This window comes from Aethalodelphis obliquidens, unplaced genomic scaffold, assembly GCF_003676395.1.
Source record: "Aethalodelphis obliquidens isolate GAN/ISIS:26980383/991018 unplaced genomic scaffold, ASM367639v1 scaffold41, whole genome shotgun sequence".
Lineage (NCBI taxonomy): Eukaryota > Metazoa > Chordata > Mammalia > Artiodactyla > Delphinidae > Aethalodelphis > Aethalodelphis obliquidens.
The window spans coordinates 16,351,904-16,361,900 of record NW_020837985.1 but is presented as its reverse complement, the minus strand read 5'-3'; the positions used below and the strand labels follow the sequence as shown (position 1 = coordinate 16,361,900).

The window sequence follows — 9,997 nt, the reverse complement described above, 5'->3', positions numbered from 1 at the left end:
ACAGGCTGAGCCCTGACCCTGGTCACAGGCTGAGCCCCGACCCTGGTCCCACGCTGAGCCCCGACCCTGGTCACAGGCTGAGCCCTGAGCCTGGTCCCACGCTGAGCCCTGACCCTGGTCACAGGCTGAGCCCTGACCCTGGTCCCACGCTGAGCCCTGAGCCTGGCCGCACGCTGAGCCCTGACCCTGGTCACAGGCTGAGCCCTGATGCTGGTCACACGCTGAGCCCTGACCCTGGTCACAGGCTGAGCCCTGACGCTGGTCACACGCTGAGCCCTGACCCTGGTCACAGGCTGAGCCCTGAGCCTGGCCGCACGCTGAGCCCTGACCCTGGTCACAGGCTGAGCCCTGAGCCTGGCCGCACGCTGATCTCTGATCCGGAGGCTCCTGGAGAAACAGAAGGAAGGATGTAGGCCTCTTAGCAGGGAGGCATCCTAAGCAGAGCAGCCCAGACGCTGGCTGGGGCACACTTCTCCTCACCCTAAGTAGGTAGCAACTTGGCAGAAAGGTTCAGCCTGTGTCTCCCCAGCAGGGGTCACGCAGAAACTCTAGGAGGAGCTAATGCCCAAGGGCCAGGTATGTTACGGAAGGAAAGAACAGGTGGGGGCCCTGGGTCTGAGGGCAGGAAGGCGGGAGGCTGGGCCAGCCACAGCAGAGGAACTGGGCTCAGCCCGAGGAGGAAGCTCGGCTGTGCAAGGTGGTGTCTGTGCCGCCAGGATTAGCTGCGCCCAGCATCAAGCCTGGCGGCCTGGTGAAGAGTAGAATCAGACAGGCCGGGCTGCTGTCTTGGCGTTTGCCCAGGCCTCCCTGGATGACCGGCCTGTCAGCGCCTGTTAGAGCCTCCCATCCTGCATGCCACATCCAGCCATTAGCACTGGGCACCATCGCTGGCTGTAGTGAGGAAAATAGGATCCAGCAGGCGGAGTGTCTGACACACTCTGGGTGTTAAGGAAGGCTAGGTGTCCCCCGACCCAGTGCCCTCCCAGTCTCGGGGTCAAAGACCAGACGCCAAATGGAGCTGATGCCTGGAGGCTAGAAAAGGCCGTGGGGTGAGGCGGGGTGAGGCCGGCGGTCCCAGGACAGAATTTCAACAGCGAGAGGCAGGGGTGGGGAGGGCATCCCTGGTGCAGGAAGGGTGGGAGCGGAGTCTGGAGGGGAGTGAGATCTGGAGCCTTTGGTGGAAGATGGAGGGTCTAACGAGGCTGCAGCAGAGCCCCGAGTGCATCTGCGCACAGCCCTGTCAACAACCCGCCCCTACCCCCCAGCGAGTGTTCCGGCAGCAGGGGGCCTGGAGGAGGGGGTGACAGGGTCACAGGTGGGGCACACCTGGTGAGGCTGAGGCGCAGGCCGCCCTGGGGCGGGGAGGGGGAGCAGTGCCTGGAGCTGCTTGAATCTAGGGCCCAAATCCACATCTCCCCCATCTGAGCCCGGGCAAGGGCCTGCCTGTCAACTTCGTGACCTGCAGTTGGGCCAGGGGAGCCCTGCCTGAGGGGCAGCCCCCTGGGCCTTGATCCAGGTGTGCCTGCCCCTCCAGGGGATGCCAGGATTAGCATCCCCAGGTGACCCTGCCCCTTCCCCTCCCACCCTCCAGGGCCTTCCTGTTGGCCCAGCACTTGCCCTGTCTTTGTCCCCTTAAGCCTGTGGGTACGTTTTGGCTGGCTGTCCTGGCGGCCATCTCCCCATCACTACGTCCCACGTGACCACCTCAAAGAAGCTGGGTGCTGGGGCCTGGGGCGCCCTGGGAGGATTCGAACGCGGAACCACTAGACCAGGAATCCACCCTGGAGAAAGGAGTGGGGACCCCAGGCCAGACAGGTGCCTGACAGAGGCAGGAGTCAGGGTGCAGGAGAGCCCTCACCCTCTGCTGCTCCCTTCCAGGTAGCCTGGGGGTCTTCCCCAGGTGCAGGGATGTCTCGGGTTGGGGTGGGGGAGAAGGTAGAGAGCCCCACCGAGGGAGTTGCAGAGGCGGGTGAGGGTCCCCAGTCCTGAGAGGGGGGCCATGAGGGTGCGGGGAGGGGCCCAGGCTGCGGGAGGCGGAGGAAGGAGGAAGGGGCAGGCAGGGGCAGCGGGGGACCACAGAGGAGCGGGTGTCCAGGTGGAGGCGGGTGGGCCCCAGTGGGCGGGGGCGGGTCTCCGTACCTCTGCCGCCCGCGGGAAAACCAGTCCCCCTGATCTGCTCAGCTGAGCAGTCTGGTGGCTGCAGCGGGTGTTCACCATCCCTGTGGGGCGGGCCCGGGACCGCGCGCTGCAGGGACGAGACTCAGGGGACACGGCTGGCCTGGCGCTGCTGGCGCTGGTGCCGGCCGCGGGCTGTGAGCTTGGTGAGGGGTGCGGGGCCGCCAGAGGGGGCAGTGCCTGGGGGGTTGGGGGGACGGAGGGAGAGGAAGAATGCAGGGAGGCAGAGGAGATGTGGTGTGCGAAGGGAGAGGTGGGAGTGGGGTGGGCCAGGCACGGAGGGGCTCTGGGGCAGATGGGGCGCCTGCGACCTGGGCCAGGGTGAGGAGGGGTGTGGCGGGGAGGGGCCTCTTCCCAGGGCTGAGACTGGCAGGGGGGTTTGTGGCCAAGGCCCTGGGTGCCCACTGGAGAACAGCCCTTCATCAGCACGGGGCTCCAGAGCAGGGCTTTCCGCTGGGGCGGGCGGGCAGGGTCAGAACCATGCTCCCGGCTCCCAGGCCACGGTGCGGGGGCAGGTCTCAGGAGGGGCCTTGCGGACACCAGGGAGGCCCTGGGGGTTGGGGGAGCAGGAGGTGGAGAAGAGGGAAGCAAACCAGACATAGTGGGAGACTCGGGGTCTGAGAGACATCCCGGGCCCTTGGGGGCCCACACCCAACCAGAAAAGGAGCTGGGTTGGGTGGGCCCCAGCCAGATGGCTCTGCCCATTTCCCAGAGGGGAAAACTGAGGTCATCCCGAGAGACACAGCAAGAGTCAGCGGGGGTGGAGGGGCCTCACTGTGCACACGGGCGGCCCGGGCTGCCATGGTAGGGGTTGGGCACGGGGGCTGGAGGAAAGAGCAGCAGCCTGTGTGCCCTAAGCGCCCCCGCCCCCCACCAGCCTGCGCCCTGACCGGCCTGGCTCTCACTGCACCGCGGCTCTTCTCCCCTCCCTGTTAAGCTTCCACCAGCGGGCACACCGGGCCCAGCCCGGCCCAGCCTGCACGCCACATACCCCCTCGCTTGATCCCTGATCCCCTCTGCAGCCCTTCAGGTCCTGCATTTTGCTGAGGACGCCAGGGGTGACCCACCTGCCCCTGCCAGGCCCTTTACTGCAGGGGCCCCAGCGCCTCCATCTCCCTGCGCCTCCCCAGCGCTCCCGAAGCTGCTTCATCCCTGCCTGGCCGTGGCCCCGCCAGGGGCATAAGCGGCTTCGGGACTCGGGCACCCCAGCTCCAAGCTCTTGAATCTTCCCTGGGTTTTGGTCGGTGGCGACTGGACCCTGGGGGGAGCTGTCCCCCTCAAACCTGGGCCTTCTGGTCAGAGGGCTTGGGAGGTCCGGGGCCTGCCTGACCCGTCCCTCTCCACTCCTTCCCCAGTGTTGGCCTTGCAATGCTACACCTGTCCTGAGCCCACCAGCGTGCCCAGCTGAGTCACCACCACGACCTGCAATGCCCACAGAACCATGTGCAAGGCCACGCTCTGCTCCCTGGAGATGGGGCAGTGGGGCCGGGTAGGGCGGGGCCGGGGTCCCAGGGTCAGAGGTGCCGCCAGGCCAGGCAGCCCGTGGGCAGAGAGCAGTCGCCACCTTTGTCAATTCCAGAAAAGGCTTTGGGTCCAAGCAGCCGGGCTCCCTCCCTCCCTCCCTCCCTCATTCCTCCCTGTCCTTCCTGCAATGGGGACCATCTTCACCTGGCTGGGGAGCTGCTGGGGGAGGAGCGGCCTCATCCCGCGGGGCATCTGGAGCAAATCACCATGAGTGCTGTGCCAACGGTGGTGGACGTGAGGAGGGGCTGGGTCACGGAGGGACTGAGACGGGGGTGGTGAGACACACACACACACACACACACACACACACACACACACACGCACACAGCCCTACAGGCAAACACGGGAAGGCTGCGTGCCCTTCCTGGCCACTACCCCGCTGCTGCCCCGGCAGCACCCTCCCTGCCAGCCGCCACCTCCGAGGTCTTCCGGCTCCTTCAAAGCCGGGCACAGGCCCTTTCCAGGCAGCCTCCCCGACAGCACACAGGGTCTCCCGACCTGGAGCCCAGACCAGCCTGCTTCTCGGCACGCCCACCCCACCACTGCTTCACGTCCACCTCCGCTGTGACCTTCACGGGCAGCTTCACAGCTGCCCTCTGGGTCGATGACCCTCTGCCTGGTTTACCCATAAAAGAAGGGGGTCAGGGGGCTTCCCTGGTGGCACAGTAGTTGAGAGTCCGCCTGCTGACGCAGGGGACACGGGTTCGTGCCCCGGTCCGGGAAGATCCCACATGCCGCAGAGCAGCTGGGCCCGTGAGCCATGGCCGCTGAGCCTGCGCGTCCGGAGCCTGTGCTCTGCAGCGGGAGAGGCCACAGCAGGGAGAGGCCCGCGTACCGCAAAAAAAAAAAAAAAAAAAAGAAGGGGGTCAGGGTGGCTCAAGAGCAGACCTGGTTGCACGGGAGATTGTGGGGCGGGGACCCACTCAGTCTACGAGGCTTCAGACCAGCCCCGCCCCGGCTCCCCTCACCAAGCCCCAGGGGAGGGCCGCCCTGCTGCTGTCTGTGCCACACCTGCCCTGCGTGACTTGCGGTCTGACTTGCATTACCCACAGTCTCTCCCTTTGCAAACGACGCCCCCGCTCTGTTTCCTTGCGACCATCTCTCAGTCCACGTGGCCAGGTCACTTCTGCCCTCACAACTGCCCAGGGTCCCTAGTCTCATCATACAGACAGAAATCCAGTCCAGAGGGATGAGTCACCCCAAGGCCACACGTGGAGACGGCAGCAAAGCTCAGACCCAGGCCTCCCGGTTGCCAGCCCTGAGCTCCTCCCAGCATGCCATTCTGCCCTGAGACTGGGGGTAACTTCCTACCCTGCAGCCAGCCCCCCTCCACCGTCCACACAGCATACACCATTTCATCCACCACCTACCCATCCACTTGTTCTTTCATCCACCCCCTTTCCCACCAGCCAGCCCCCCACTCATGCAGCGCCCATCCACTCATTCCTCCCTCCACCCGTCCACTCTCTCAAACGTCATCTATCCACCCATCTGTCTTTTCAACCATCCATCCATGCATCCTTCCGTCTATCCATCCACTCACCCACCCACCCATCCATCCATCCACACAACCACTCACTGAGCCCTCAGAGGACAGAGAAACCAGAGAGGCTGGGATACCAGAAAGGACTCTGGGTGAGAAGCACCTGGACTGGGCCATATAGCACAGGGGAGATTGGAGGCTACGATGGGAGACCAGAGAGGCCGCTCAGTGAGAAGCAGAGCACAGGCAAAGGCGCGGAAATGGGAAAGTGTGCGGTGGAGGTGGGCAGTGGAGAAGATCCAGGAGCCTGGGGGTGTGGGCAGAGCCCTCTTGTCTGGGGTCTAGAACCAGGAGGCTCAGGCTTGGTCTAAAGGCCATTTGTGGGGACGGGGTTGGCAGTGATGAGGCGGCTGGTCCGGGCACCACCCTCGTCAGCCCAAAGGGGGCCTGGTTGCCCCACACCCACCCCCTCACCAGGCACTCACCTCCTCTGCACCTGGCCTGACACCCCACCTCCGGCCTCTGCTCTGGTGGGTCCCTGGGTCAGGTATACACCAGGTAGAGGACATCTGGGAGTGCAGGAGATGGACCTTGGCCTGGTTGGGTTTGAGATGGACATCAGTCCAGGCCAGAGCCTGGCAAACAGGCCTACAGTTCCTGTGTGGCAGGAACGGGCCAGGCTGCAGGGAGGGGCCAGGGCAGGCTCCAGCGCTGCGAGGTGCTGCCCCCTCAGGGCCTGTGAGTGCACTGGCGGCCACGCATCCTCCTGCCAGCTGCCTCCCAGTTCTGCCCTGTGCCACCCAGATGGGGGCCCAAGGGCTGGCTATAAACCCCAACCGGAGGCCGGCACAGGCTGCCGCCCTCCCGGCTCCTGAGCACAAGGAATGGCCTTTCCCAGGGCCCTGCTGCCGCCGCTGCTCACCTCAGCCTCGACTGTGAGCTTGGGCGAGTGCGGCTGGCTGGCGAGGGGCCCTGTCTCTGGTTCTCGCTTGGCCCACCTCCTCAGTGGGGAGGGGGCCATCGGGGGGCTTTGAGGGGAAGGCTTCCTTAGGTCCCCCACTGGGCTCACCTTCCCTCACCCTAAACGAGCCTCCTGGTCCTGAGCCTGGCTTCACCCAGGACAGGGGTCACAGCCCGCTCTCCAGGAAGGCAAACCAAAGCTCGGGTAGAGGCTCGCGGTGCTCAGGTCTGCGCTGGTGGCCTGGGCTGGAAGGGGCTCAGTAGGGCGAGCCACTCGCCCAGGGAGGGACAGAAGATGCTCCAGGTGGACCCGTGGGGAATGGCCCGGGGCCTGCACCATCCCTGGCCTCTCCTCCAGCCCCTCCTCCTGTGTCCAGAACGGGTCTCAAGGTCGGATGATGAGGGTCTGTCCCTATCCCTCTCCCAGGTGAGGCCTTAAGGTGCTTCACCCGTGAGCAGCCCACGGCCCTTCCTTTGTGCGAGACCATTACTAACTGCAAGCCGGAGGACACAGCTTGCGAGACCTCGCAGCTGATGGTGGAGTCAGGTGAGGCTGGGGGCCCGCAGGCTGGCTCTGTGGGGCTGCACCAGCCTCGGGCTCCCAGCTCCCATCTCAGGGCCACGCTGCAGACCCTAACAGGGTAACTTCCCAGGGCAGCCGTTAGCTTAGGGGTCTCAGGGGAGCACGGGAAGAGGCAGGAAGGGCAAGGTCAAGTGCATGGAGGCTGGGGCGGCTGAAGAAGGCGCTGGGCGGCGGGGCGCAGGCTCTGATGCCTGCCCTCCCCGGCGGAGTTCTGCTTCAACCACAGCCCCGGGGTGACCAGTTCCTGCTCCAGCTCCTGCGAGACCGCTGACCCAGACAGCATTGGGGCTGCCTACCCCAGCTACTGCTGCTCCCATGACCTCTGTAATTCTATGGGCGTTGCCAGGCTCAGTGCTGGGGCCCTGGCCCCTCGGGGGCCATAATCCTGGGTCATCTCCTTTCCTGAAGAGCCTGGCACTGCTGGCGGTCAGCGCTGCTGGCATGCCCCCATGGCCCAAGCTCACTGGGCCTCATCCTACTCGTGGGATCCTAGGGGAGAGAACAGTTTCAGGGCACTCTCTGCCCTCCTCCTCCACCAAACTTGTAGAAAATAAGGTGAGGCTGGAGACGACCTCTTTTCTTCTGGACGCTGAGAGCCCACAGACCGCCTTCAGGCAGCTGGGCTTGGAACCAGGCGTGTTCTGGCCCCTGAGCCTCATTCTCACCCAGGGCCATTTTGACCCATTTCACAGATGGGAAAACAGAGGCTTAGGGGGAGAAATGCATCCTGGGCCAGCCTTCCTGCATGTCAGACCAGGCAGGACCCATTCCTCAGCCCAAGGAAAATCTGACCCCGCTCCCAGAAGTCCCTGAGACCCTGTAGGCGTCTCCCCCGCCCCCCACCCCCAGGATGGGAAGGAAACTGGGGTTGCAATCCAGTTTTCTCCACAGGCGAGTATGCCTGTCCAGCCCAGGGCTGCCGCAGCAGCAAGGGGAGGCTGGGGAAGCGGGCCTGTGGAGCTCAGCCTGCCTACCCAGGCTGGGTCTTCCCGAGTGTGTAGGAGTGGGGCGCACCTGGGCCTGCTGCCACCCATACATCTCCACGGGCCTCAGTCACCTCCTGAGACAACGGGCCTACTACATCCTGGGCCCTGGGGACAGCTGAGATTAGAGGAGGCTGTGTGCACGGAACACGAAGGCCATGCCAGCTCACCCCTGGCCCCCAGGGCCAGCTCGGGGGTCCCGGCCGTGTTGCGCCCGCAGCACTCCCAGTGGCCTGGCCTGTCTGCCCAAGGGTGGGCAGCAGAGCGGCCTCGGAGGCTGACCAACCCCCAGGAGCCCAGGGTCCTTAGGTCCCAGGAGGGCCTGTCTCAGGCTCCTGCCCCTCCCTCACGTGGCTCCCAGCTGTCCCTGGTGGTCACTTGCTCCAGCCCCGTTATAGGGAGGCAGAGGCGGGAGCCAGAGGGAGCCCAGGGTGTCTCTGCCCACCGTGCCATCGGGCCTCTGGGCTGGGTACTTTCCACGCTCTGCATTGCGGCCAGACTTCTAGACAGCACCTAATGGACCCTACACTTGGAGGGACCCTCACCCCAAGGAGTGGGAGGCTGAGTCACTCCCACCTCAGCCTCACCAGAGGAGCAACAGGGAGGGTACCTCTGGGCTCTTTAGGGGTGCAGAGCAGGTGAGCAGGTGGGTGGCAGCAGGCACCTGTGGGGCCTCCGCCCTGCGCCGACATGGCCAGCAGACGGCACGCGCCCCTCGGACCCCTCCCCTGGGCACCCAGGTCATGCGTCTGCCGACACCTCCACCGGGAGCTCAGTGAGGTGGTCTGAGCCCAAAGGGGCCCACCAAGTCTCTGCCCAGCCCGTGGGCCCGCACCCGCCCCGGGAGATGGGAGGCCGCGGCGGAGGAGCCTCAGGAGTGGCCAGAGGGCGCCCGGCAGCTGCTCACACCATCTGCGGGCACGTGGGGCCTCAGAGGCAAGAAGCTGGTGCCAGACCGTGCCCACGTCCCACCTCCAGTCATGGGGAAGCTGGTGGGTCACAGAGAACTGCAAAGGGAGGGGAGATGCCCACCAAGGGTTACCAAGGGCTGCTCAACCCCCCACCCCTGCCCACTGGCAAGGGAAAGGAGCAAGGGTCCCTCTTCCATTACGTTAAAATCGAGAAAAGGAGAGATGAGGGTGTGGAACGCCACCACTGCCCCCACCAGGAGCTCCAGCGCCCCTCCTGCCCCCGCCCCGAGTGTCCTGCAGGCAGGTGGCAGGCGGGGGGGTCACCTGGGGGCCAGATACCCCACAGACAACACAGGGTTGTGGGGTGCTGGCGCGGACTTCCCTGTAGCCATCGGCCTGTGGGAGGTGGGGAGCATGGCCCAGAGGAGAACCAGTGCCCGGCCCGCGTGCGGGCTGAAACAGTCACTTGAATTTCTCAACAAAAGCGGCCAGTCCACGGGATCAGAGTGGGACTCGCCCCAAGAGCCAGGCTGCAGATACACTTCCAAAGCCCCAGCCCTGGCCCCAGTCCCTCTAGTCAACAAGGACCCTCCTCCCCTCTGCTGTTGGCCTGTCCTCCAAATGTGGACCGAGAGCCTCCCCTCCCCCTGCCCAGCTGGGGTGCATCTCCCTGAAGTGGACACAGAAGTCCCCATGCCCCTGGGGCAGCCACATGCAACCCAGATGCCCTTGACCATCCTGAACACCCCTTCTCTCTCTGACACACACACACACACACACACACACAGTGCCAAGTGGGTCAGACCACGCCCAGGCACCCCCATCCTGTCTCCGCAGCCCCCCGTCCTGCTCCAGGGCCCCAGCTAGCCACTTAGGACCACTGGCTGGACCTGCCCAGGCTCAGATCATCTGCGCGCACCATTTCCTATCTGTGGTCCCACCCCGGAACTTGTCCTGTCTGGCAATGCTCAGCTCAGACACCTAATACGATCCCCCAACCTCCCCTGCCCCCGACCTCTCAGGACCTGTGCAAACACCTCTTACACAAAGAGAAACAGACATTCTGTGCGGGTGCCCAACTGCCCCCCACGTGGCCACTGGCTCAGGACAGGCATGAGGCACGGCCCATCAGTCCCCAAGGCCCTCAGGCTGCCCGGAAAGGTGGACAGGGCCGAGGCCCCAGCCGACCACCCTGGCAGCAAACCGCTGACCTGCTCCCTGCCTCTCCAGCCCCACTGTCCCATCGCTGAATGCCTCTTGCAAACCCAGCTGCTTCCAACTGCCCTTCTTTCCCAGGTCCCAGTGCTGGGCCCTCCTGGGCAGGTGGTCAGAGCACGGACACCACCCACACCTCCATCACTCACCTGCCTTACATCCC

General features: G+C 65.1%; 1 protein-coding gene across 1 annotated transcript; it reads left to right on the top strand.

Moving 5' to 3' along the window:
• Positions 1-1,999: 1,999 nt before the first annotated feature.
• SLURP1 (secreted LY6/PLAUR domain containing 1) lies at positions 2,000-7,108 on the top strand. Its single transcript, XM_027132066.1, has 4 exons — positions 2,000-2,005; positions 2,204-2,321; positions 6,570-6,679; positions 6,935-7,108. The coding sequence occupies exons 1-4, from the start codon at positions 2,000-2,002 to the stop codon at positions 7,106-7,108; spliced, it is 408 nt and encodes a 135-aa protein (XP_026987867.1).
• Positions 7,109-9,997: the final 2,889 nt, after the last annotated feature.

What these genes read in the sequence shown, in the direction of transcription:
- SLURP1 (XM_027132066.1), top strand. An exon ending in GGCCGCGGGCTGTGAGCTTG is followed by an intron (nt 2,322 to 6,569) that starts GTGAGGGGTGCG and finishes TCCCTCTCCCAG; the next exon opens with GTGAGGCCTTAAGGTGCTTC. An exon ending in GCGAGACCTCGCAGCTGATG is followed by an intron (nt 6,680 to 6,934) that starts GTGGAGTCAGGT and finishes TCCCCGGCGGAG; the next exon opens with TTCTGCTTCAACCACAGCCC.